Source organism: Polyergus mexicanus, unplaced genomic scaffold, assembly GCF_030449975.1.
Source record: "Polyergus mexicanus isolate NDT 795.1 unplaced genomic scaffold, iyPolMexi1.0 SCAF_7, whole genome shotgun sequence".
NCBI classification, from domain to species: domain Eukaryota; kingdom Metazoa; phylum Arthropoda; class Insecta; order Hymenoptera; family Formicidae; genus Polyergus; species Polyergus mexicanus.
In genome coordinates, this window is record NW_027223327.1 from 834,248 (window position 1) to 862,244 (window position 27,997).

The 27,997-nt window shown below is 32.3% G+C and overlaps 5 protein-coding genes across 15 annotated transcripts in view; 2 read left to right on the forward strand and 3 right to left on the reverse strand.

Annotated features, from left to right (window-relative positions):
- Window positions 1–7,511, reverse strand: part of LOC138934570 (A disintegrin and metalloproteinase with thrombospondin motifs like) — a 43,052-nt gene extending 35,541 nt beyond the window's left edge. For 2 of the 7 annotated variants that reach the window (XM_070298476.1, XM_070298470.1), the window contains exons 1-2: window positions 6,670–7,510; window positions 5,615–6,018 (exon numbers count right to left, since the gene is read on the reverse strand). The gene's annotated coding sequence lies outside the window, so the exon portion shown is untranslated. Of the gene's footprint in view, window positions 1–5,614; window positions 6,019–6,669 lie in introns of all 7 variants that reach the window. The other 5 variants (XM_070298475.1, XM_070298473.1, XM_070298471.1 and 2 more) reach the window with 5 other exon arrangements.
- Window positions 7,512–13,714: 6,203 nt separating this feature from the next.
- Window positions 13,715–20,211, reverse strand: LOC138934627 (ornithine decarboxylase 1-like). The gene is made up of 9 exons (XM_070298582.1): window positions 19,827–20,211; window positions 17,260–17,433; window positions 16,901–17,139; window positions 16,741–16,817; window positions 16,393–16,566; window positions 15,864–16,203; window positions 15,561–15,775; window positions 15,268–15,476; window positions 13,715–15,173 (listed from the first exon to the last, which is right to left on the reverse strand). Exons 3-9 carry the CDS (start codon window positions 17,085–17,087, stop codon window positions 14,954–14,956), a joined length of 1,422 nt encoding a protein of 473 aa, XP_070154683.1. The 5' UTR covers window positions 17,088–17,139; window positions 17,260–17,433; window positions 19,827–20,211; the 3' UTR covers window positions 13,715–14,953.
- Window positions 19,818–21,688, forward strand: LOC138934629 (dnaJ homolog subfamily C member 18). 2 transcript variants are annotated; one of them, XM_070298585.1, is made up of 2 exons: window positions 19,818–20,270; window positions 20,663–21,688. In XM_070298585.1, the coding sequence occupies exon 2, from the start codon at window positions 20,771–20,773 to the stop codon at window positions 21,389–21,391; it is 621 nt and encodes a 206-aa protein (XP_070154686.1). In that variant the 5' UTR covers window positions 19,818–20,270; window positions 20,663–20,770; the 3' UTR covers window positions 21,392–21,688. The 2 variants fall into 2 exon arrangements, with proteins under 2 accessions (XP_070154686.1, XP_070154685.1); XM_070298584.1 differs by lacking the exon at window positions 19,818–20,270 and adding an exon at window positions 20,358–20,497.
- On the reverse strand, window positions 21,467–23,042 carry Vps37b (vacuolar protein sorting 37B). The gene is made up of 4 exons (XM_070298583.1): window positions 22,757–23,042; window positions 22,413–22,584; window positions 22,267–22,349; window positions 21,467–22,185 (listed from the first exon to the last, which is right to left on the reverse strand). The coding sequence occupies exons 1-4, from the start codon at window positions 22,886–22,888 to the stop codon at window positions 21,916–21,918; spliced, it is 657 nt and encodes a 218-aa protein (XP_070154684.1). The 5' UTR covers window positions 22,889–23,042; the 3' UTR covers window positions 21,467–21,915.
- A 178-nt stretch (window positions 23,043–23,220) lies between these two features.
- On the forward strand, window positions 23,221–27,898 carry LOC138934441 (uncharacterized). 4 transcript variants are annotated; one of them, XR_011447129.1, is made up of 6 exons: window positions 23,221–23,407; window positions 23,548–23,631; window positions 24,232–24,363; window positions 25,389–25,454; window positions 26,075–26,242; window positions 26,347–27,898. XR_011447129.1 is itself a non-coding variant. In XM_070298162.1 (4 exons), the coding sequence occupies exons 1-4, from the start codon at window positions 23,375–23,377 to the stop codon at window positions 25,383–25,385; spliced, it is 309 nt and encodes a 102-aa protein (XP_070154263.1). In that variant the 5' UTR covers window positions 23,221–23,374; the 3' UTR covers window positions 25,386–25,404. The 4 variants fall into 4 exon arrangements, 2 of the variants coding, with proteins under 2 accessions (XP_070154263.1, XP_070154262.1); XR_011447130.1 differs by lacking the exon at window positions 25,389–25,454; XM_070298162.1 differs by lacking the exons at window positions 26,075–26,242; window positions 26,347–27,898 and having other exon boundaries at window positions 25,326–25,404.
- Window positions 27,899–27,997: the final 99 nt, after the last annotated feature.

Consider the following 27,997-nt stretch of genomic DNA (forward strand, 5'->3'; position numbering starts at 1 on the left):
TTTTTCTATTGACGAGTTGTATCGGCGAGAGAAAAAGAGAGAGAGAGAGGCACTCATAAATTCACACTAATATTGATATTGATATTTTGCTAATCGTTCATTACGCGAAGAACCGTTATTTTACGCGTTAGCCTTTTTTTCTCCCAATTCGCGCTTGTCATTTAATAAAAATGAAGCACAATTAATAGCTCGAATAGCTATTTATAGATGCTCTTTCGCGTATCTTTTTCTATAGTTTTATCTTAATTTTAATTAGCAAGTTTCTATATTAGACCTATTTCACTAAACATGTGTAAATACGATGATAAAGTCCAGATAAAAAAAAATTACTTAAAATGATCGGGAAAGTAAACAAATTATCATTGAATATATGACATATTGAAATATTTGTATTTCTCAATTAAATAAATGAAATTTATATCCACGTGAATAAATGTTAGAATTAGAATTCAGCGAGAGCAATGTCACTGTTTCGTCTTTTGTGTTTCCCCTCCTCGTTTATTTAATTAATTAGATGTGTATAATCACGCGCGTAAATTTATTAATCGATCTTAATCATTATTAATATGATACGCTATGGGATTAGTTGCCGGATACGGGTCAATGCCCGTGACTCTTGAAATACCTCGTCCGTCGTGCTGGCACCATTCTCTATCTTTCTCTTTCTCTTTCACGGAATCGACGTCGATCAAGTATGGCGAGAGCCGCGATTCAGTCTCGCGAGAAAGGACTTTCGACGTTCAAGAAATCGCCGATTCACTTTTGCAATCATCGAGCGTACAATCAGCAACGGAGCGGAGCGCAACAGCTGATCCAGCTTGGCCGCGCCAAGCTTGTACGCGAGTCGCAATTTTCTACTCGCCGACAATAGCGTTCTTAATCGTCACCCACATCGCCCCGTTACACGATGACTGACGTTACCGAGATCTCGAATCTTTCTGAATTGTAGATTCTCGCACGAAAATTCTAAGTGACTAGAATATTCGATGACAAAATCCATCTGAGTCATATAGCGATTCCCTTGTATTTATAATCGTTACACCATCCACATTATTTTCACGATCTTTCGTGTCGTGTAAGGATATTTTTACATTATTTTCAAATCACGAATGTCGACATCGATGTCAAAAAAATATTTAAAACAGCTTTTTTTTTTTTTTTTTAATAAGAATTAATAAAAAATGTTGCGCTTTCTAGAAATTTGTACTTATAGATAGATTTATACATAGAAGATCTCAGAAATATGTAAGCTATCAATTTGTGAGCGAAGAAGTGGTTACAAACGATTGCAAACTCCGCAATATTCAACCCCTTTTAAAGATGCGGGTGCGATGGAGCAAGATTGTGTAACGGGGAACAGTGAAGCAATCGTGGTAGTTAAAACGGCGATTTCAATTTGCAATATATCATATATATATATATATATATATATATATATATATATATATATATATATATATTAGAATGTAATCTCTCTTAGTCTTTTGCATCATAAATGCAGTCCTCGTATAATACCGATATTGCTTATATTACATGATAATCGGCGTTTTCAAGGTTTTATGCATTATATTAGAATATTTATAATCGCGATTTATGATTTAATTTGTTTATAGTCACATCACGGATTTGAAATGTACTTTATTCACGCTTCATGCATCTAATAATAAATTGCATTAATACATGCGGTTAATAATACGGTTGTTATTCAGAAAAACGCATGGATCTCTCTCGTATAATCATTGGTTTGCAAATTAATTTCCTTCATACGATAAATGATATCTTTAATCAAAGCATATTGATAATATTAATTCAATCTGTTATTTATGCCAAGTGTACGCTTCTCTGTTTACAAGAAATCTACAACATACATACTTTTTTACGTAACTGTTACACTATATTTGCGTATAATAAACGAACTTACAATAAACGAAAAATGTGGAAGAAATTTAGTTGTGTTTTTAGAAAGGAAAAAAAAAGCAACAGATTTATTGTTTAGTAGAAAACAAAGTTATGCACTGTCTATGTAAATTTTATTACAATATGATGCAATGATCTAGTTTAGAGCATTGAAAGAAAACTTCCATTTTTCATGTACATACTTTAACTGCGAAATGCTTTGCGCGGCGATATAACAAAGGAGAACGTAAAAAGAATACCTGCATTTACAGGCACCTCAATTAGAAGCGTAAAAAATTTAGACCGCACGAACGTAACCTTTTGCCGCGAGTGGACTTATTATCTAACAATGGCACTGTCGGTGATGTCCTTTACGTGCTCGTACTATAACTGCCAACCCGGACGTAACGCTTATACACACCACACGTATCTTTTATTATCGTATTATCGGCAGGATCGCTTGCGCAGTTTTCCCATCATTGACACGCTGTCTCGAGAGATATCGAGTGATAGACGATAAACCGCGATTGTTCGACAAGACAGATTTAAGAGAACTTTTCGCTGCAACGTTTTGAAACTCGATACATTCTCTTCGAAAAAAAGTTATCGCGTTAATCCTTTTGCGCCATTGAGCATATATTATTTTCTATATAAATAGATATTTCTAATTAATCGCGTTATTATCAAATATATCGATAAATAAATATATATTTATGAGATTTTATTGAAAAATGTATTTTATTACGATACTTTTTTTTATCAAGAAATAATACAATATATTTATTTCTCAAGCTTAAATACGATTTTTATATGATAACCAAAAGTTTCTCTTTTTTATTACATTCACGCTTAAAATAATCCATTTGTGTCAAAACGAAGAGAAAGAGAGAGAGAAAGAGAGAGAGAGGGAAAGAACACGATGCATAAAATTTCTCAAAGGATTAATAAAGAGTTTTCGACACAATACTTGTACGTCCTACTTTGTACGTGAACTATTCACCGCGAATACTTATATCGAAACTTTGCTTTTCTCCCCGGTGTGAAAGCGCCTCCCTCCTTTCTATCCTTTCCCCCCTTCGTAGAAGAGCATGTGATTTTTAGTTGAATAACGTATCTCAAAATTTTGATTTTAGAAGCTTTATAAATTCCGCGAGACGCGATACAAGGAAATAGCACGCCGAGCGGAAGGAAACTCGGCGCGTTGAATATTTCCGCGCAATTAGCAACAGCTTTGCCTGTACGTGAAAGCGGCAGTAAATTAAATCAGCCGTTAGAGCAAAGAAACAGAAAGCAACCTCGGCGATATAGCATCAATCGCGTATATCAACCTATAATTGCACCAGTGTTATGCAAAAGTGAATTAACTCGGTACGATCATTTTATGTAAATTAAATTAAAATCACTTATACGTACGAGTGTATAATTTATTTTTTAATAATTATATCTGAATATTTGAAGAGATAGAAGTATGTGTGTAGAGGGGAAATGGATTTTGATATACAATTAAAACGCGAAATTTTACATTGTCTCTTCTCCTTCCTCCTTTTTTTTTCCCCCCTTTGTATCTGTAACTTTTTCTTTTATTTCAAAGAAATTTGTAATTTAATTAGCTTTTGCATAATATCGCGTCCATTAAAAACATTATTGAGATATGTCACAAATGTAAAATACGATTATGTAATAAGTATACTAATAATAGAAATTATCTTGTTTATCGTTGATTATATCGACTTTTAAGACTTAATGAACCCGCGATTGAATAACTACAATGCGAAACCCGTAACGCAAGTTTAGCCGGGTAATGTTGCACGACCAGACGATCATAAATAAGACAGGATGATTAAAAAAATCAGCACTGTTTGAAAAGTATAATTATCGTAGATGATTCAAATTGCTGTTAAAATCGCAGTTTCTCCTATTTTCTCCGTAGTCATTTAAATACCCCAGATGCAAAATAATCTTTTTCTTCTCAAACGATATCGCATGTATTTATTATTCAGTATTTCCACTTCGGAAGTACGATACTTGATTGAAATTATTAGCAATTCTTTAATCGAGATGGCAAAAAACGTATAAATATATATGTTATACATATGTTATACATCGATCCGCACCGGTTTCGGTTCGTGCATACGAGGAGATTGTAAATATTGAAAATGAAAGTTTTATTCTCCGCTCGTTTCAAACATATCGCATTTCTCTTCCTATATCCGCGCTCTCTCACGTCTTACGTTGTTCGTATAACTACAACTAACAATTACTATGTGCAAGGGACATTTGCAAATAATAATCAGAAATGTCAAATTTTGATGGAAAAAAAAAGTGTAAATTATGCGAAATTATTATAAGAATAAACGTAAATTTAACTGGGTTGCGAGGATAACTCAGGGGGGGGGGGGGGTGAAAGAGATTCCGCTTCCTTCTGAAAAAGTACGACACGCAACGTTCTTCGTTAGAGATATAGGAGACGACGCTTCGTTTCTCGTCTGGTAGAGAGAGAGAGAGAGAGAGAGAGAGACTGGTGAGAAGAAACGAGAGTGATTAAATCTCGCTTTCGACGCTCTACGGGCGCACGAACGAGTCTAACAACGGAAGAGATAGGTGCTCTCTTTCTTGTAACGCGAGACCTGAATCGCTCGGAGCACACGATTGTTTGACAAACTGCGCTCCGTGCGACCGCCACGTGCTTTGCGACGAAGCACGTACAGGTGCCTTCGATTCTTCATAGCGTATACCAGTAGAAATCAAAATTCGATCAATAATATTTTAAAATATTCGAAGACTATTTATTAACGAATCACGAGATTAATAAGAAAAGGAACACGGGTATGTAATTGAGAACGGTTGGAATTTTTGCAGAAATTTCGTTAACAATAAAAATAATCAAAGTCGTACGCGTCTTTCCCCATGTCCTTTTTACGTAAAATAAAAGAATAAGCGGGGGCGATAATTGACATTCTTTGTCGCATTCCTCATCGATAGTTTTGCAACGTCGCCAAGAATGCTATCCGTTAACTCCTTTAGGCTCGTAACTTCACGTGATACTTTTAATTACGTATTTATTCGAACTGTTCGCGTGCGATATTATGTAAGCGTTGTGCTAGATAAACGCACTGTGTGGTCTATGGGATATAGTAATTGACTTATTCGTATATTATGTGTAGAAATCGCGACATGTTTAGCAAGCTCAATGCTATAAAATACTCAATACTATAAAAAAAAATATTCTAAAATACAGATAAAATTTGTATAGATTGACTTGTAATAATTGCAAAATTAAATTAATTTAACACAACTCGGCAATTGACAATTAAATATAAATTAAGTATAATTAGATTTAAAAATAATTGGAAGTCGTAGAAAAACACAAAAAACCGATAATTAAAATTTTGTAAGATTTGAAAAAAGGTTTCTTTAAATGAACACTTCGTACATTTAATACAAAAAAGATAAACTTATGGTATTTTGCATTTCGTTTCAATTCATTCTCGATCGAAGAACTCATTTCGAAATCATATTAAATATACATATATTTGAAATAAAAAGATTGTGTACGTTTATGAGTTTATTATTGTAACGTATAACCTCGACTTTTTTCGAAATACATTTTTCTAGGACGATTTAGAAATAAGCTCTGCGATTATGCGTCCTGCATTCGGAGTTTCGGAAATGACAAATTGTGCAACTTGTACATCGCGAAACGAAGAAGGCTACTTACGTCATTTATAGTTAGTAGGAGTGAAATTTCGTCGATTGGATGCGCGATCTATCAGGGTCCTCATGTTTCCATCGCTACGGCCGGCGAGATCTTCAACATCATTACGATGACGAACGGGGAAACCGTCTGACGTAAAGCTGTTCTCCTCTCCACGCGTATGATGTACACGGACGCCGTTTCGCGGCGATAGATTGACGTTTTGCGTGCTTCTTTTTCCGACAGCTGTTTTCTCGCTTCCGCGTGATTCCGTATGCAATTTCCGTATGATCACTGCACATCAACACACTATCAGAAGAGAGATGACTTGTCCCCTCCGTACAATGCGATTCACGATCGTTGAATTTTGCGAGACTTGACTCTTTGCATTCTCTTCTCGGTGTAATCTCACACGGATGCCGTTTCTCCTAATGAAAAATACAGGCGTGTAAATATGATTAAAGTAGGAAAGAATAAAATTATGCAAAGGAAGCGCAAAAGACGAAAATTGATTCGAGATGGAGCGCGCGGGTGTTTATGTTTATTGATGACACCCCGACGTCAGAATGCAAAGAGTCGAGGAAAATACGAGCTTTTTATTCGCGTCTCCGGTCGGACGGCGCGGGAATGGAGAGACACGAAACTCGATTAAGCGAGAAAAAGGAAAAAAAAAATAAGAAGAACGATCGTTTAAAAAAACTCGTCTTCCCAGTTACGCAAAGAGTCGCGAATATTCGGCCAGAGATAAAAGTCGCGGCGACTTTTACGTCGAAATGCGAAGAAGAGGAAATATGTCGTTTGTTCCCGCTCCCGTCACGCAGCGTCGTCTCGTATTAATTACCGGAAGATCGAAAGTTCAATCACGATCCCGTATAGATTCCCGAGTGTTCTCTCGCTCTATCCCGCGAGATCGATCCTTCTCAGTCAGATAGATTTTAGATTTATGTATCAGCTGTTTGCATCATATATATTGCTCTGCGTATTATTTTTCCAATGCTACACTGACTACTGATAAATTATATATGCCAAGTATATATTTTATTCTCGAATTTTAGAACACGACAAAATTGAGCGAGTACCTTTTATCTTTGTCGATAAGGTTATATCGTTACAAGAATAAGGTTGAAGTGTCCCCGCATGATTCTTTCCTTCGTTATCTATCTCCTTCTTCTTCTAGCACTTAGGGACACACGGTTTTTCGGGAAACTCTCCCTAATCGAGATTAAAGCCGGTGTAACTTTTCGGCGAATCCGATCATCGATACCACAGATAGATACGAGAAAATGCGCCTTCTTCTATATCGCGCGCGAATCCCCCGCGTCACAGATCTGTTTCTCACTTCACTCGCAACGAAAGACTCGCAGATCGCAGAAGCGGAGCTTCTCGAGGATGCAGGAAACGCGATCCGAACCGGATCTTTTTAATTCGCGCGAGGCTCGTTTCTCGCATAAATACTCATCGTAGCATCGACAATCCAAGCTCACCGTAATCGCGCCGATTATAATCCCTCTTGATCCATAACCTGGCACGCTACGCGCGCAACAATCACACCTTCTTCTCTTCTTCCTTCGATGCGAGCGACTCGTACGCGACGCGACCGACAACGACGGGCATGTCTCCTCTCGCCCGATGAGACACCCTCGCCGAAGAAACGACGACGATCGCCGAGGGACGACGCGAGACGGACACGTGTACTAGCACCTGATCACGCGCGCGGCGCCGATTTGAAAATCCCTCGCGAGAAACTAGCGCTGAAGACGCGTCACCGGCGAGGGAGGTTGGTGAGGAGAGGAGGGAGAGAATGAGAGAGAGAGAGGGAGGATGGACGACGCGTGGTGGCGAAGTGCACGCGCGCCGCGCGGATTCCAAATTCAATACGAATGCGCGAGCGGACTCGGTGTAACTGCGGACGACGGTGACCGTCGACGTCGGCGGGTGGCCAAGAGTCGCGGGAGGAGGTGGGGAACTCCGAACGCGGTCCGACGCGACGGACCGTGGGGAAGGACCGCGGATCGCGATCGTTACACGGCCATGCGGGAGAAGGCCGTCCTCTCCGAGAGAGAGAGAGAGAGAGAGAGAGAGAGAGAGAGAGAGAGACTTGCGCGGCGACTAGACGCCGTCGTCATCGTCTAACATGAAAGGAGCGCTCGGCACACACGGAAATACGATCTTTTTTATGAAAATTTTTTTTATAAAACGCGTCTCTCCCTATATCTTGAATCCAGACTTTGAATAACGTAACGTGTTAACATCAGAATTTATTCAAGCAAGAGATATGCTTGGTTACGAGGTGCGCGTCTAACTTCAGCTTAAAAAAAAAAAAAAAAAAAGATTTTGCATTCACATCGTCAGATATATGTATGATACTTTTTTAGATATATATAATTATTGTAATTTTTATAAATAATATAAAGAAAGTCGCGCGTTTAAAAGAGAAAAGTGCTTAATTTTATTCGATTGAATTAGAAATACCTGCGCGTCTTGACGCCTCGATGTAAAATGGCGCCTCCTTTGAATTCATCGATCGAGAGATGCGCAGCTGTGACAGGATATGTGAACTACTGCGCGATAATCGATACAGCTCCGCCGGTAAATTTAAAACATGTCGGCTTGATACTTCCAAAATACGGGCATTCTTTCTTATTGTAATTATAGAGTTGGTGACATAGCAAAATACAATCCTAGGAATATCTCCTGTAGATATCTGTAAAATTATCAAAAATGCTTGTTTCAATTTCACGTAATAAAAAAACACATTTGTATATAACATTAGCCTAATTATGTATAAATATCTGCATTGACAAGATATATATATATATATAATTTTTTAGAGAATATTGATTATAAAATATTAATCTTATAATATCTTGAAACGAAAATAATTAATGTATTTCACTGAGTCCGGAAAACAAGATTTTACATATACAAATATATTGGACATTAATTTTTTTACTTTCAGATAATATTTATATTCTCATTCCAAGATTTTGAGTTATAATATTATAATCTATTCTAATTAAATTGGGAAATGTATATATACAAGAATCTGGATATCGGAAACGATTGGCATCGCATAAACTTTAATTATCCATAAGTTTTCGCATATAAAGCGAATTATTTATCCACGAATTGAATTCGTGGTTGGACGGTCGCTTACAAGTTGTGCGACAAATAAGTGGCTAATAACTTCTCGAATTGAAAAATTTTCTTACGATCTCGTGTGGCAGAAATATGGAAATAGCGAACTTTATTGAGAGAGCGTTTCCGCGACACAACCATACCAAGATAGTCCTTGTAGAGTTTAGTTTCCAATTTTAGCTGACAGATATACCGTATGAACCTTTTGCGTCAAAGAGTGGTTTGTCGATCAATCGAATAATTTTTACATTTGTTTTGAAATATAATAAAACGAATTAATTTTTATCCTCCCGTATCTCTTTATCATTTTCTGATCACTTTAAAAATTTATCTCGCACGCAGATTAACTATGCTGAATATTTAAAACCGATACTCTAATCGCGCATCTTTCTTCTGCCAGAGGAAACGGATTGCGGGATCGCAGAATTACAGGCTTCGCGTAGCCGGAAGTGTGTCTAAACTTTGCGTGACCGATTGCACTGCAAAGCCAGCGTAGCGGCCGTCGAGGTTTAAAATCTCACGGACTTAGATATGACTCTCTCTACGAGTCGAACTATACAATGACGGGGATGTTGAGTGAAGGAAGCAGAGGCCGGAGCGGGGGGAGGAAGAAATGGATAAAAGATAAAACGAGAAAAAAAAAAGATGTAAAAGAGTAGTAACGGCACGGGCTTCGAGTCCCGGTGATCATTTTCCGGTTTTTCGTTCTCGTAAGGTACACAATTCCACCTCCTCGCTCTTCTGCGTCCTTCTCTGCCTCTCTCCTTCTCTTTCTCTGTCTATATCATCTCTCTCATGCGCTCGACCCTCCGCTCTTGTTCTGTCTCGTACGAGAGGGAAAGTATTTTATATCACGCTTGGCTTGGCAAGAGAAAGGGGACACGGTTCACTCCTAATTTCTGTGCTTTAACTTCGTGAACCTATATATCGCGTTGCCCGCCGTGTACACGTGTGTAACTCGACATCGTGCTCGAATTGTTGCACGCTCTCGCCTCGCGACCGCTGCGAGTTTACGTCCCGACGTGAACTTTGCGCGACTGCACGTTATTAAGCAAGTTATCGATATTATCAAGAAGTCTCTAATATAAGACCGAAAAAATACAATATACTTAACGTCGAAATTATATTATGTGATCTTTAGGATACATTTTCAGAACGTGTAATGTGTAATTTGAGATCACATGATATACATCTTCTTTTTGTTGTATTAAAATAAATGAAATGATCTATAAGATATGATCTTTTATTCAAGCTGTTATCTTCTCTTCTTTTTCTCTACGATTGTATTTTGCTAAAAATTTATAATTAAAATTGATCTGTTTATGTATACATAATTATTCAGATAAAATAAGATAATGCTATTTTTTTCAATATGCTTTGCAAAAATAAATGACAGTTTATACAGTATTCAATTAACTTCAATGAAAATGTAGTTTCCAACTTCTTAATTTAATCCAAACGAAATATCGAATATGTTTCGTAACTATTCCTTTATGCGGAATAAAAACAAAGAAAATTTCTTCTGCAGCGATGCAGTTAAGATTTTTAACATTGATTCATCCCCGGTTGGCGGAATCGTCGTTGCACGCGATAAATTCTTATTCGCGTTGGTGAAGAAATCTAGTAACGAGATTTCTCCATCGAATCGATTGTCCGAAGATGAGAACAAAGCAAATTCGTGCTGGATCGAGAAAAAGAGAGAGAGAGAGAGAAAGAGAGAGAGATACAACTCGAAGTCAGAAAGAGATACAGCAACAGCAGCAACGGCTCCTTAGCACAAGTCCGGTTAAAAGTGAAATCGACCATGTACCGTCATAGCCGTTATTATATGTTATTCAAGCCGTGCAGAACGGGCGATAGGATACCTGAGGCTGCTGTTACAAGAGTTGCGCATTGGGAACGTAACTCGGTCGTTATGGGGTGCTCGTTGTCTCGTGACATTGATAGAAGCAGCGGCGAATCTCTCGTTCGAGTATGTTCCGATAGAATTCACAATCTTCCTGCGCGTTCTTCATCCCTTCTTTGCTCCTTCCACGTCAGACTTAATTAGTAGCGCGTGTATATAAGCCATCGCGCTCTCCGCTATCCACGTTAATTACGAAAGTGAAAGTACGGCTCGTTCACGATGTTGGATATGAAAAAAAAAAAAAAAAATTCGAGCTTCCCTTCTTCGTCTTCTTTTCACCGCTTTTACGTAATCCGGCTGATCTTGTTACCGTTTTCTTTTATTCGCATTGACCGCGTCTGCAACCGTATCTACACGCATCCGTGAATCGCGCGCGGTCAATGGAAGAGGACGTTCCTCTGCAAAATTGTTTAACGATTAATATAAAAGATCGGGAAAAAATGTAATAATAAGTCTATTCAATCTCTGAACACACACACACACACACACAAACACAATCATGTACATTGTATATATAATATATACTTACAATTAAATATTCAATATCTCATCGAAGTAATTTCAAAGTATAATACTTTTTTCCTTCTTTTTTTTGAGAACATATTCCAGATAAAGAAGTGAAATTTAAATATATAATATATTTCCTGTGTGAACATTTTTAGTTTTATTCAAAACTCGCAATTCTTAAGTTTTGTCCAATTTCTTTTTCCATATTGATAATCGATTTTGCAAAAATACCATAATCTCAAAATTGAAAGTTACCTGTGAGAGAAACTTCTTGAATTTCTTTCATAAAATTATATATGCAGCGCGTAGGTATCGATCATTGTGACAGTCGTATGAGTAAATAATTTTCTATATAGAAAAAGATTAGTGAGATGTTGTGTAATCATCCGGTTAGGTCCCATGTTGCTAATAAATCTGCAATCTCTCTCTACCTTTCACAATGCATAACGGAAATCGTGACTGTTTTATGTCGTGCTTACGCCATTATGAATGAAAATTATTTAAAGTCACCCCTCTGGGTAATGTTGTCTAATTATCCGTAAATAATAGGAGATTTTGACATAAACGATTGTCGATAAAATCGCATGCAAATATTGTTATCATTAGCTCAAATATACACGGTGTAACAGAGCGTTCGTATCAGCAGTTTTTTGAAGAAACAACGCATTTTCGTGAAAAATGTTTTATGCAAAAGTTATAGAGCTCTAAGTGCCGCATTATATAATAATATTAGTATGATCTTGAATAGCACCGTCAAGGTCATATCAAAATTATTTTGAATTTTTTAAATAGAATCCCCTATTTTTCATTACATATTCTTGTAGCTTACCTCGATAGCTTTCTAAAACACTATAATAAAGTATTTTTTTCATTAAGTACTTTTTGAGTTATTTTATAAATATTTTAATCTGACATATTTTGATATAAAAAATAAAATATTTCGTAAATTATTCAGTTTTTGATAATCTTACCATAATACTTTTATGTATAGAATAATGAGACAAATCAATTAGTATCTTATTTTTTATTAATATAAAAATTCATAAAAGTAATTTCGTACAATCAGTGGAGATAAAATAAAAACTTGCGGATAGAAATCGGCGGATAGAACGTAAAAAAGATCCAACCAATCGTGAGCGTTCATTTCCGCATTATGGGACTGCGAATTCGTATAAAAAATACAAAGAGTGATCCATGAAATATTTAGAAATAAATTGAAAGAAGAATGGACATTTAAAATACATGTATCATCCATTGAAATATACCAAGATTATAATTATATGATTTGTTAAATGAAAAACATAGAAACCACTCTATTATAAAAATTAGTAGAATTATGCAATGTGTAATTGTAATATGGTGTATGGATAATTGTTATCTAACAAAATTTCCGCGACTCATGCTTCGATTTGATATCTGCGCGATAACAAATCAGTCGATTGATCAATCACAGGCGATTACATCTTTGATCGAACATTTGATGTGCTCTGATAATGCCTCCTGATAATGTCTTTATTTTGATTTTTACTCGCGTAATTTCCAAATATAGCGTGCTGATGCGAAATCAGTACTATTTAAAATGTATATATAGACCACCCACGATTGTAATTGAATCAGAGATATCCATGCTGATATCTTTAGGCTTAATTTTGTTATACTCAAGATAAATGTCTCTTTTTTCACATCGTCATTATACAAATTTCTAGATCATTATCGCAGGGATAAATGTTTCTAAATGAATCTTAAAAGATGATGTGTTCCGCGCGCATACTAAAAATAAATTATAAGATAAAATTAAAATATATCAATAGTTCGGTTGAAGATGTAATAATATTCAATCGTTAAATTTCCAATCCTTAGAAGATCTCAAATCTTTAGATTAGAAGCTATTATATATTATTTTTTTTAATCAAATTGACGATATTTTATAGCAACCTTAATTATTGATAATTTATTATTTTACCTTTTAAGTGCACTGCGCAGCATCAATACTGGAAAGCAGAAAGAGATGTTTATTGAATTGTTTATTTGAACAGAATATGTATATATATTACGGCATTTTTACCACAGAATTAATTTTCTATAATATTAATAATATTATACATATTCCGTTTCAATTTTTACTACACGTGGCTTTACAGCGAATTGAAAAACACTATTTTATTACATATAACAGTATAAACTTGCTTCGCTCGATAAGAATTATCAAAATTATTGTTTTTTTAAATTATCTCGTAGCACGATCCATGCTTATTAAAAATTATAATGCATAAATATTACATATAAACATGTATGTAAAGTATAGAAGCAAAACTTCATTTTCCAAAATTTATAATAAAGTTAGAACACTTCAATGTACAGATTCAAAAAATAGAATTTTTTCTCTAAATTAGGATATGTAAACAATAATAAATGTTATATGGAAAAATGTTCATTATATGATATAAATAAAAATTTCTCATTTATCGACAAAAATGAAAAGAATTGCTTCTATATATTGTTTTTATTGTTACATTTATGGTACTTATCTAGACTTACCAAAATAGATTATTATAGAGATAATAAATGCAATATACATGGAATCTTGTATTGATACTGTATTTCATTACATTTATTAATTGATTGATTATAATTATAATTATAATTCATCATAATAATTACAATAATAATATTAATAATAATAATAATAATAATAATAATAGATATATAATCAGAATAATAAAAAATTAATTGCTTTCGGTTCTTGTGACAGCTGCCTCAATGCCGTTTAGTTCCTAGCAATCCTACAGAGTTTGCAAGTGAATTTTAGAGAATGCATCTTGTGTGATACACATATATGTGTTGTACATGTCAATTTTTCATGGATTCTCTATTGTTTTTTTCTTTTTTTTTTATGCCTTAACTTAAAATAAAAATTAAAAAATATATAATTTGAAAAATACTTGTTAACTTGCCCCGAGTGATTCCCACAAGCCTTTTATAAAATTATTCTTCTTTCATATCTTAAATATTCAAAACACTAAACAATTATAGTATGTTTATATCGTTATTACATATCGACCACCTCATTTTTTTCGGTATGGAAAAAGTGATATATCATTTCACTATCAAGAGAGTTTTATATATATATAATTCATGCCAAAATTCATAACTTGTTCTATGTTAAATATGCTAATCACTTACAAAAAAAACTTTAAAGAGTTAATTTTTGACAAGCAGTTTTTCTCTCTGAAATATCAATTCTTATATCTAGAAATATATATTGTATATAGAAATTATAATATGCTGTATTATATATAAAGAGGCATAATTAAATTATCTATTCTGATATTTTATGTATCATAAAACAAGAGAAACATTGATAATCACGAATATTATTCTTCATTAGTAATGTCAGAGGGACCACTTTTAATGTTTTACATAATTTACAGTTTCTCTTGTCACTAGTAAAAAATAAATGTATTTTTAACAAGAACAAGTAAAGAGATTTTAAAGCATTGATCGAGAAAAAAAGAAGCTTTGGAAACTGTACGTCAAAACTGTTTTAAAGTTAAATACATATTCATTTATGGAATTATATATAAATATATTTTAAAGAGAAAATTTCAAAAATAAACAAAATAATATAAAATTACGTTATTTAAAAACAATTTCTGCGTATGCGCGAACCATTTGTGTACTGACCATTTGTTGAAATTAAAGAGAGAAAACAAGAAATGAAATTATTTAATATAGCAAAAACTGGAAAGATGCATCTGTTTGAAATGCATATATATATATATATACTCCAAAATATTTTTGAAATAATAAAGTTAATTTAGCGGCGGCTCGATAAAATCATAGATGAAATGTGATGGATTATTAGGAGTGTCCGTTAATATTTCAGGCGTTGTCAATGCCATTGTTGGATCAGCGTCTCTCCATGGATTGATATCGTTTCCTCCAATATCTAGACCAAGTCGTAAATTAGCTGGTGTGTTGCCAATAACAAAATGATCTTCAGTTAAAGGTAGAACATCTTTCAGTAAGAGCCTATATATTAAGATAAAATCATTAAATTCTTCATTAAAAAAGAAAAAGATTAACGTTAGCACTGATATCAAATAACAGATGCAAGTTTTCTTACCAAATATCTTCATCAGTGACAATGTGAACCTTAGGAATGGGAAATCCATTGAACGGAGAAGCAACAGGTAATGTATAAGCACCCATGTTTTCAAAAATTATCCAATCACCAAGTTCCATATCGTGCAACATAATATTTTCGACAACTTTATCCAATCCATCACATGTCGGTCCCCATATGCTCGAAGGAATCAACTTTCCACAACCATTCTAATGATAAAGATCAAGATGTAGATATTAGTGAAAGAAGTGGGAAAAAATATTATATTGAGATATCTTACTGGATAACATTACCTTCAGAGGAATGGGAGTGACATGTTGATGATCGTACAACAGACAATTGAACGATCCATAAACACCGTCGTTGATATAATACATATTATGTGTAACAGTGTTGGAAGAATTTTCGTCTCCGCGTACAGAACGTTTGCTATGAATATTCGTTGCCAAAGTGAACGCAGACGCGACATAAAAACGGCCCGGTTCAGCAATCACGTGAACAGCATCAGCTAAAAAGCAACAAAATTTAGTTATAAGTTGCATAATTTCAAATAGGATATACCCATAGTACTTAAGTAACAAAAAGAAAAAACTTACTATTGAAATATTCATCGAGAGCTTTGTTGATAATTTCAGCAATTTTGTCGATGCTTGTGCCTTTGTCGCCTGGATAACCACCACCAAGATCCAAAAGATATGGCTTAAAACCGAGATTGGTAGCCATATCGAATAATATCTTGCAATGATGAATAGCGCAATGGTATATCGGCGGATCTTGACATCCGGAACCAACGTGAAAGCTAAAGCCGACTACGTTAAGACCTAACATGTATGCAAGGCGTAAAAGACTAGGAGCCTCGTGTATCGGATCACAGCCAAATTTCATGCCAAGCGGACACTGGGCCGTTTCCGCATCGCAACGAATTCGTATAACAATCTGCAAAATATATATAAAAAAAGATATATATATTTATATACATAGTAATATGTGTGTATGTGTGTGTGTGTGTAAAATAGACAATATAATGCTTCAAAAAAATAAAATTATTACTATAATTATATTTAAAAATGAGAAAAAATATATAAGAAATGCAATATTTATGAAATTATTACAACACATAATTACCTTAGCCGTCGGAAAAAGTTTTTTAATTTTGTGCAATTCGTTTTCATTATCTACCGTCATAGTATCCACTCTCATCGCAGCAGCATGACGAATATGTGAAGCTGGTTTAGCCGGATTAGCAAAAATAATTCTTGAAGGATCCACGCCAAGACTCAGTACTTTATTTATCTCATTCTATATAAAATAAAATAAAGATTTGTATATGTAAAAATATATATATATATATATATATATATATATATATATATATATACAGACATGTACTTTTCGACGAAAAATCTGCATGTTAAAAAGATATATTTATTTCTCTCTTAAAAAAAGATACATTTAAAGCTTAATCATATTTACCTTAGATGCGCAATCAAAACCGACACCAAGGGCCGCTAATACCTCGATTACCATCAAATTATCATTACACTTTACAGCTGGAATTTAAAAATTTATATATAAAGAATAACCATCATACATTTATGTAATAATATAAATCCCAAATATATAAATGACTTACCATAATAGGGCTCAACTCGTGACAATTTTTCTTTCCAGATTTGATGCTTTTGTACAATATCTCCTATATCCAATACGTAAAAAGCTTCTTCTTGTAAACCACTCATTGCAATATTTTTGATAACAGTCATAACATTGGACTCACTATCCAATACATGGATGCGTTCATCTAGATTTGTTACCTTCATGTTGAATGAGCTTTTTGAATTAATTAGTACTCTGTAGGTGCTAGGCAGCAAACTGAAAAATCAAGCAAATATATATATATTTTTTATTAGATAATAGAAAAAAAATAAATGCTAATATTATATACTTTGTATGTTGCATGTTTTAATAAATTTAGTATAACAAAACACATACGAGGCAGCTGTCAATGCTAATCGGGTGAGTCGTGGGGAAGCGGATTAAGACAAGATCACTGTAGGGGTGCTAGCAAAGCCACGGGGGCTCTGCATTCAGGGCCAACTTCCAGTTGTCGCAGTTATTCAAGCACTCACCAGCAGACTGGCCGACCAGCCTATCGCAGATAGAACCCTATAAAAAAAATCAAAAGCAATTTTTATAAATTTTTGCTAAATATTATAAATTTTATTCTATATATATACATATATATAAAATACTGATTTGTATAAAAATATATATAAATTTTAAGTCTACTACTGATATATGTTATTAACAAAATAGAAGAAAACAGCTGTTTAAATATTATTATACATTCATAAATTAACATATTATATATTTTTATAATTTGGTAACTTACTGTACACAAAATCGTATATCTTATCTGCTTATCTTACTTTTATCATGACATTGACATTAAATATGATATTTCTTCTGAGATCAATATACTAATTGTAAGTAGAATTAATATAATAAAAAAAAGACATTATGTTTTATGTTGAATTTAGTTTGTCCCTTACATATATATATATATATATATATATATGTATGTATATGTAATAAATATATTAAAGTTTATTTTTGTTTAACTTTGTTTTATTTTAATTTTGAATAATTTTATATTAAAATTTAACTTAATAAAACATATAAATATATGCTCTTACCTGAAGGAAAGTAATTCTCGTTTTTTTATACACACAGCACATACATTAAATTATGCTTACGACTATTTAAAGATTCTTGTAACAGTTTCAAAATTTAGCCGTTTCCATGTGTCTCATATGTAAAATGAAAATAAAATATAAAAGAAAAGGATTTTTTACAAATGATTTAAAACTTAATTAACTAAAATATAAGTAAAAGCTGTAATAGCTTTGTTCACTAATGAAGCTCAAATTGATGGAAATTCAACGTAATACTGAACTGGCAATTATTTCGGCCATTACTTATATCAAGAAGATAAGTAGTATCAGGCAGGCTTTGCGTGTTTCAAGTGTACTTATACAAAATTATCTAACAACTAAGAAGTACATAAAAACCAATTTAGAGAGCATAAAGATAATATAAAATTCACTCAAGATCAAGAGTCAAACTTCACTGGGGATAGCTGGGAAATACCACGTTTAATATATTATATTTAAATTATGATTAATTGATTATTAATCCAAAGTGCTATGTCAAAACTTGATATATAAATTTTGTATTTATTCAAACTGTAAGAGATATTTCTCTCTACATGTATTCTAGAATTATGCTATTTCTTTTAAGATATTTAATTTATATACAAGCGTGTTACAAAAAGATTTTTACATTATATTTAGTCGAATTTTTTAACGAGTTTTTACAAAATATGTTGTAAATAAATTATAAGATAATCTTTTTTGTGTAAAAAATTTTTTCCTTTGACAAAATTCCTTATCTTTTTAAACACACATAAGATAAGCTCAGACAAAACTATAAAAGCAGAATTCTCATGTAACAATATCTAATGTAACAATAGCTTTACTGGTTTGAAGAAGAAATACCAGTCTGAATAGGCTAGTACAAGCCTCAAGATATGACTAAACACAACTATTGGCCATTCTGCAGATATTGATGTTAAAACATGTGATGTGATACAAGCGAGAAGATATCGAAAACGTCGCTTATAACAAGTTATATATGTATATATAGATACTTTTAAAAAATATTTAATGATAGTTTATTTGCATAATTAGTTTGCTAGAAAAATACAAATAGAACTTCTATCAAGAAATATAAACATTGAACTGGCAACAAATTTTAATTAGCGATAAGTATTAAAATATAAATCAATAAAATTAATCTATCTTTCACATTATATACATATGTTTCTATGTGTATATGCTTTAAGTTTATCAATGAAGAGACAAATATGCGCTAAGAAGAACAAAAATACTTTTATATATATACAATATATATACTTAAGACTACACAAAATTATTTTATGTTTTATATATAATAGTTCAACGTAAATATATGAATACATTTTACAAAATATGCTTTATACAAACACAGTACTTTATATAAGTACTTTAAAAAGATACTCTTTTAATAATGTATTGCACAACATGTAAACATCAAAATATGCATATGTAATACATAATCAAAAGTGAAACCAATGTAAAAAACATTTTTTTGCAATAAAACGATATATAATAAAATAATTAAGGGAACTATACCAGGAAAATTATATTAATCGGTGAACTTTGAACTGAAAGATGGGGTAAACAGAAACCGACGCGATCTCAACAGAACTTGACATAGATATCATTATGCAATTAAAAAATAGTTTTCCTTTCTTTCTCTTTCTCTTTCTCGATAACAAAAAAGCTCAAAGAAAGCGAAGTAAGGAATCTATGAATCATCGTTTATAAGTGTGATTTTCACGTGATTGAGTATACCATCCCGTTGGTAGAGAGCGAGACACGTACATATGCAGATATATCATACACATATATAAAAAGCCGTATTGTGGGATTCTTTCCTCAGAAGTCGCGGATACGTACCTTATCGAACGATTGCCACCCTGCGGGTCGGCACTCGGTTATTGACGGAATGATGGAAGTTTTCGTTGACTGGATCTCAAAAATCAGTCAGATCGGTCGATGAGGTACGGGTTGTCGTTCGTAGCGACCAGTGCCTTTCGTCGAGTTCTCGGTACTCCGTACAGCCTCCTTACGTCGAGGCAAGGACATTCGTTTCGTCCGTTCGTAACCCGGTTTAGGCGTTACGCGCAAACATCGTAACGTCGTCGTCGATCGTAAATTTCAATCGTGTAACCGTCTAAATTTCGTTTCGAGACAAGAAAGGGCCGAGACGACACACGTACAGAGAAGACCTCACACACAGCCAACACACCACCGCACCGCCAGCCATGCGCGCTCGAAAAGGGCAGTATAGATCTGCGTTCCAAAATGGGACTAGTTATTCGCGCATGCGCACTGCCGCGAGTAAGTAGCAGACGCTCACGCGGGATTCCGTGACATATCGACCAATCCTACGCTTCGTTCTGTTCCTCTGCTTGCTGGAAAAAACTTACTTTACGTTCCATCTATTCATGAACCATTTCTATGGATGAACCATGGATAATCTGTCATTCGTTTCCTTAACCTTTACTCTTTACCCTTTACCTGTAATATAATTTTATTTTGGTGTATGAAAAAAGTTATGTTGAATAGTAAGTTATTAATAATAAATTATTAATTGATTGAATTGTAACACAATGACTTATGACGAAACGAAAAATACATTATTTTAAATGATGTATATGAAGCACGTCAATCCAACGACGATTACTTTTTCGTGAAAATCAAATTTTTTATTGATACATATATCATTTCAGAAAGTTTTACGATCATACATAGGATAAAGGAACAAAAGAGATAGTCTATTGAGAAAGAAAGGGCTATTAAAATGAGTTTTATATCGTATATTAAATTTGATTTTCAATATGCATAAATTTAAAACGCTGAACTCTTCAAAGTCATCATTAGGACGTCTTTATTCCAGTAAGCCAAATATTAAATCGTCAAAAAATCATTATGATACATTAAAGATTACACCACATGCTACTCAGAATGAAGTGAAATCAGCGTACTACAAATTATCTCTCCAGTATCATCCTGATAAAAATAAGAGTGGATATGCAAGAGAGAAATTCCAAGATATCTCGGATGCCTACGAAGTACTCAGCAATCATGATCTACGCAAGAATTACGACCGAGATATAATGATTCGTCAGTCACCAATGTCTACCACCGCTCAAGAGCCTATATCTTATTACAAAGACAAGGTTTACTCAGGTAGTTCAAAAATTTATAATTTTGACGAATGGACGCATGCACATTATGGAAGGCAAATGCATATGGCTCGTGTAAGGAGAGATATTTATGAGCAATATAAACAGATGGAGAAGATAAATCGCCATGAGAGGAATAAACCTCGAATCATAGAATTTACCATACTTTTGGTGACTATAATAATAGCTGTTATATATATGGAACATGTGATAGATGTACCAGCATCTAAAAATAAAAAACATATAGAAGAAAGTAATAAGAAAAACAATTAGTCAATGTATTTATTTTGAGTTGCATAAATTGATATTTATTTTAACATTAAATGTACAAATTTATTTTTATGCCACCTCTCTTATTGTTATACTTATTAGTAAAATAAAGAAGATATTAAATAGATTATAGTAAAAGATTATTTATGCATTATATTATCTTATATACTCCACAAAAGGATGCTATGCATACATATTAAAAGTTGTTACGACACATATACATAGTTAATACATTAACCGTATGTCAGTATATCGACACTAAAAAAATCAAATATCTCACAATATTTCAGAAGTGTTATCGTTAAGGATATAAGATTTAGATAAATGTGTAATAATATATAATAGCCATATAATATATATTATGCAATATGTATAAATCACTTAATATAAAAATAGTAAAAAATTAATTTGCAAAAAGAAGTTGTATGTAAAGAATAGGTAAAATCAAATATTATATGTGCTGCGACTAAATATGTAGATATATTTTAAAAACAAATAAATATGGAACATGTAATATTTCAAATTATTTAATATGGCCTATAAATTGGTAATCCCGATGGCAATGGCATTGGCATAGCTACAGACCCGGTCGGATACGGTAAAGAAGGCGTTATTCCAGGGAAATTTGAAGCGATTGGATAGCCAGGAGTATTATTGAAAGAATGTCCTTTTCGTATAAGTTCTCTCAGTTTATCTACTTTCACTTTACGTAAGTGCATAAATTTCCTTCGTGACAAAAACTGATCCAAAAACTCATCCACTTCGATGTCACCAGCAAGAAATTTCTCCGCTATTGCCTATGTATTGAAAGAACATAATTTAATTTAGATTACTTTTGTCAAATAAATTAAATAAGTATAAAAGTATTTTATATGTACCTCTGATTCTTCTTCAATTTCAGCCGCAGCTGCTTGCAATAGATCAAGTGCGGTGTCAACGGTCATTGTACCAGACTTATCACCTATAAATATATATCGTTTTACATATAGATATATTGTCATTATACATATAAACAATAACTTACGCATTTCATCTAATTTGTTTCTGACACTAGTACACAATTGGTTAGCCTGCTCGCTCAGCTCTTTTAATATCTGTTTGCCTTCTTCCAATTCAGGTTGCTTGGACAAATTAAATTCAGCCAAAGATCTATTGCTTGCCATTAACATTTCCTTTTCAGTCTCAAGATTCTTAAACTAGTTTTGTGATTTAACATTAAAATAATTTACTTTTATAATATTCAATAAATTATTTAGGATACATATAATTTAGAAACTTATAGATTACTTAAATTACTAAATAATGTTAGACTTCTTTTAATTAAACTTAATACTTAATTACATAGACTTAATATTACAATCGTATTACCTGCTTTATATCTTTCATGATATCTTCGAATTTTCCATCGTTATTTAATAGTTCCTTCAACTCATCATTGTCCAGATGAGACAATAAACCCAGAGCCGCGGGTATATCCGGTTCCTGATTCGATTTGTACATTTCTCTAAAGGGTTAACAATCTTTTTATCCGAACGTTTATTCACTGTTTTTTGGATTATTTATTAAATATAATGCAATAATATAATGACAGATTAAAAGACCTGCTCCAAAGAGCATCAGATAATTTAACCTAACTTTAATTCTTTGTTCTGTACCATTTCTTGTCAGATCATCATGCCATCTATGGACGTAAGAAATACCTGGATACAGAGAGTAACGTCCATGATGCCATCAGATGATAATCGCCTGCTCTGTTGATAAAATGGTTTTGAGTTGTGTAAAAACAGTGCTGCCGCCACGTGACATGATGTAGAATTAATCGGTAGTAACCGGTGAACTTTTCAAACGCGAAACGCGAGGAGAGTACAAAATCGATCCTGCGATGCGATAGAATAATAGCCGACAACTTTCTCGACGCCCGACCGACGATTAACGCACCGATTACTTTGGGCAGGAAAGAAGAGAAAAAGCACACAAACAAAAGATATGGAATCCGCGATCGGGCATCTCGAGCAAAGCGTAAGTATAATTTCAAGTATATTTACGTTTTCTGCAAAATTCCGTCTCGTTTGTCGCACAATCGGTGCAACGGAGATAGTATCATCCGTTCACCGACTGTTCAAGCAATACTTCAAATAATGAATTTTCTCGTGATTTAGGTACAAAAAGCTGACGGAAAGTTGGACATGATTGCATGGCAGATAGATGCTTTCGAAAAAGCTTTCGAGGATCCGGAAGACGAGGTAAGAATTCTTTTGCTTTCGACACAAATAGTATGATTATGAGTTTGTCATACTTTTATCAAATTTGTTCTTTTTAGCTATGCTTCGCATTTAAATACATGCTGTATTTAATACAAATTAAATATGCAGGCTATCTTGCTTTCCTATTAAATTAATTATCGATTTTGAGTTTCTTTATTTAATTGGAGACCGAAATCTTAAGATAATATAATGTATACATTTCAAACAATTTGATAAATAAATTTGTCTAAAAAAGTATAGCTTGTTTGATAAAAATTGGACAGCCTGCATAAATCTCGTACTTAGAAGAGAAAAGAGTATAATAGATTGTAAAAGATAGAATATACAAGAGTACAACTGAAAAGAACAAATATCTCGTGTTGTATCTGTATCAGACAGAGTTCTTTGCGACAATGTATTCAATAAATCATATTGCGTTTATTGGACAATTCCTGCTTGAAACCAGGATGCCCCGTTTTACTTGGCGTTAAATATGTCCTGTACGACGTCACGTCAAAGTTTTTTGTGTGCACTTTATTGTTTGCTATGTTTTTGGGATCTTCAATCATCAAATCGCTTTTCATTTTGTGCTTTTAACAGATATCTGTGCTTCGCCTATTACACTCTGTTCATCAGGTTACGAAAGATTATCAAAATCTCCGTCAAGAAATTTTGGAAGTTCAACAGTTACAGAAACAGCTTTCTGATTCACTTAGAGCTCAGCTTACACAGGTGCACGGACATTTTAATTTATTGCGCAATAAGATTGTAGGACATAAATCACCGCAGCTGAAATAAAAATCAAGTTTATTATATGTTTGGAAAAAGTCTCTGATATATTTTTTAGGATATTGTTTGAAAAAATTTGCACATACTTTTCGTGAGATGCAAAGTAAAGTTCAAAAGCACATTGCATTGAGGAATCATGTGTATCTACACTTTCTGTTATAAAAATATTCATATCATATAAAAATATAATAAATTACAAAAAATGGTATGATATCCATAATCTAAAGAGACAAAAATATGTTGCACATATTTAAGAAATATTTCGACATTTTCTTAAAAACTTTAATGATGTTATAATTAAAACATCTAACAATATTATAATCAATATTTGTTATATTATTTTATTATATGCATTATTTAAAAGATTTTAGAAATTTTTAATATTGAACTTTCTTTATAAATGGAGCGAGGGATCAATAGTATTATACATAACTTATTTGATTTTTTTTTATACCTTAAATGTAGTAATGGGGGCCAATCTATGTTGTGGTTAAGAACAGTATATCAAAACACATGTCAGATTATTTCTTATTAAACTCATGTTTATATTATAGCCCCTATTATTTGTTAATCAACATTTTATAAGCATATTAACCCAACAATGCAATATTTTGTTCAATCTGCATACAGAAATTAAAATCTCTCAGTAGTGCATTAATTGAATGGCTGAAAAGTGATGTTTGTGTATTTTTATTATTATTATTATTAGAATTTTTATTTTGTACTTGTCTTTTATACCATTTTGACGACAATGGTTATTGAGAACTTAAGTTCCTCGTGTATATCAGTCATGAAATTTTGAAACATTAAAATTATAAGCTTAGCATGGTATCTTTGTGCATTTCAAATCTAGCTTTAGATGAGTTAGATATTTATGCTTTTGTAATACAAATTTTGAATTTCAGATAGCAATTTCGGAAATGCTAAATTATGTAAACAACTTTAAATATTTTTATGTTATTTAATAGCGCTACTAACAATGTCTGTATTGCACACATACTGAGTTTACGCAAAGTGCAACACGGAGACAGATTGTGCGTATATATGATACTTATATCGATAATGATCAAACAATTGATTATAGAAATATTAATATTATGTAGAATTTTTTTTGCAAGTATCATAGCATAAATAAGAATAAATCTTTCTTTTGTAAAATGTATTTTATAATTTGTCTTATCATGTATAACATTTTATAACATACGTAGCAATATATATTTTTATATTTTGATATTTTGCTTTTATTGTGTTGTATCGTATTATGTATAAATTTTTTAGAATTAATTGAACAACCAATATTTTCATATATTAATTGGGAAAACGGAAAATAGTTTTTTAAAAATTCATTTTTATGTAGAGCAGTTAAAAAATTTATGAATAATCTTCGGAGAGATATTAATAATATGTTAGTCTTGTCATATATAATTTTAATAAGCACATAAATAATTATTTATCTCTCTTTATGCATAGAGAAAAATAATTTTTGCAACAATACAAAATATTCAATAATATTTATATATAACTGAAAAGCATTGTATAGCCAAAAAATTCCCAAAATATTTCCACAAATTTACAAATATAGACAAATGCTTATGTGTTTAGCACGCTCAATGTTTTTCTTGAAACACACAGTTCAATATCTTCTAATTTGCAGAAAAAATGAATGTAATATAAAGGAAGATGGAGAACACGCGAGATAAATATATAAAGATAATGTATTGGAAACTCGAGAAATGGAAAACATTATTGCCTTAAGAAATAGATGCGCATTTACGTATACTATTCCTCAATTAGAGATACATAACATTTACATGCACTATATGTAAGCTACAATAACTTACTTAATGTATTTTTAAGAAACCTGTTCAATGTTGAGCTAATAGAATTTATGATTTTTTAAAATTGTTTTTTTTTAATTGTTTTCAGATATAAAGCATCTTATATTGAACATGTTGTAATACATGTGATCAATTCTTTAGCGTTATTTATTATCTGTATAGATTTACTATACGAATTTATCCGAGTGTTTATTATCTAATCATTTGATAAACGAAATAAATATTGTATATAGCAAATTTGAATTTTTATAGATAGAGTAACTGAGTTTCATGATGATAAATGTATTGTTTGCTGTTATACATGTAATGAAATACGCGTTATTCCGTTCTAAAAAAAAAAATAAATAAAATAAAAATGCTGTCGACTTACTCGTATTCTTACAACTAGTCGATTAATGGTGTCCCGCGGAAAACTCCTCCAAGTCAATATTATTATGCAAAAAAAACCAATGTTTTTGATACTCAGTAACTCGCATTATTACTATTAGGTCTATTACAATTGATCTATATTGCGATTAATCGAGATGTATTTTGTCCAGTGCGTTGAAAAAAATGGGAAAAAAGTAAATTTTTGCATTACACTTGTATTAATCGTGATATAAATCAGCCATTGTATCTCGTTCTGTAGTTTTTATCTGAAAAATTAAAAATTAATAGATAAATATTATTTTTTTATTTTGATAGAAAGAAAGAGATATATGTAACACTGTCAGACCAGAGTCATATGCATCCATTATTTTTCGATATAACAATTTATTCATATGCATATTGCAATTTTCAATGTTGCACTGATTCATATATACGTGTATAATGTGTATTGCAATATAATACTTAGTAATTTTATTCTTCGATACATATGGCTTTATTGATACAGAGAACCTAGATCTTGATAGATAGTCTGTTGTTTGTTAATACACCTGATAAATAAAATAAAGTTCTAAGATATAAATTAAGAGAAAAATTATCTGGAGTATATTGAAAACACGTGCCAAAAATTTGATCAGTTAGCAATACATTGTTTATTTCATTGGAAACAAATTGCTCGCGATTTGTTTTCTCTTCCAGAATCTTACATATCACGTTGAAAATCTTTAGAACATTTATTGCACTTTTTCTCAAAATACTCCTAAAAGATTCGTAAATTCTTTCATTAAAAAAAGTAAACGATCTTACGAGATTAACACACTTAAAGATTGTTTGATATAATTGTGTAGATTTATAAGATCATATTGGTTTATCAAAGAACGAAGCATAAAACAATGTAATTCCTTATAACTTGTATAAGTTAAGCAAGTAAATTCTTTTCGAGTCTTAAGATGCAATATTCTAGCATTCTAATTAATTATATTTCTCTATTCCAAAATCATTGACTATTCGTTAACTTTCTTCCGAATTAAAAATTGTTTTCTAGAAATAAGAGAAAAATAATAATTTCTTTTTTTTCGTGTGACACAACACATAGAAATTCATGATGCATCAGTTGAGAAATGATATATAGCATTTTAAAAATTTAAATATTTGTCGCGCTCGCTTATCACGGTATAATCGTGCTATAATCATAATGTGCTTCGTCCTTAAATAAACATCTTGTACATATTGGCTAATAAATGACACATACAACCACAACTCGCTGCACGTTGCATGCACAACGTATCAATCGCATATTATTTAGTACATTATTCAATTTATTCTTATTAGAATCGCGAATATATTTACATAATGTATATAATCACAGTTAT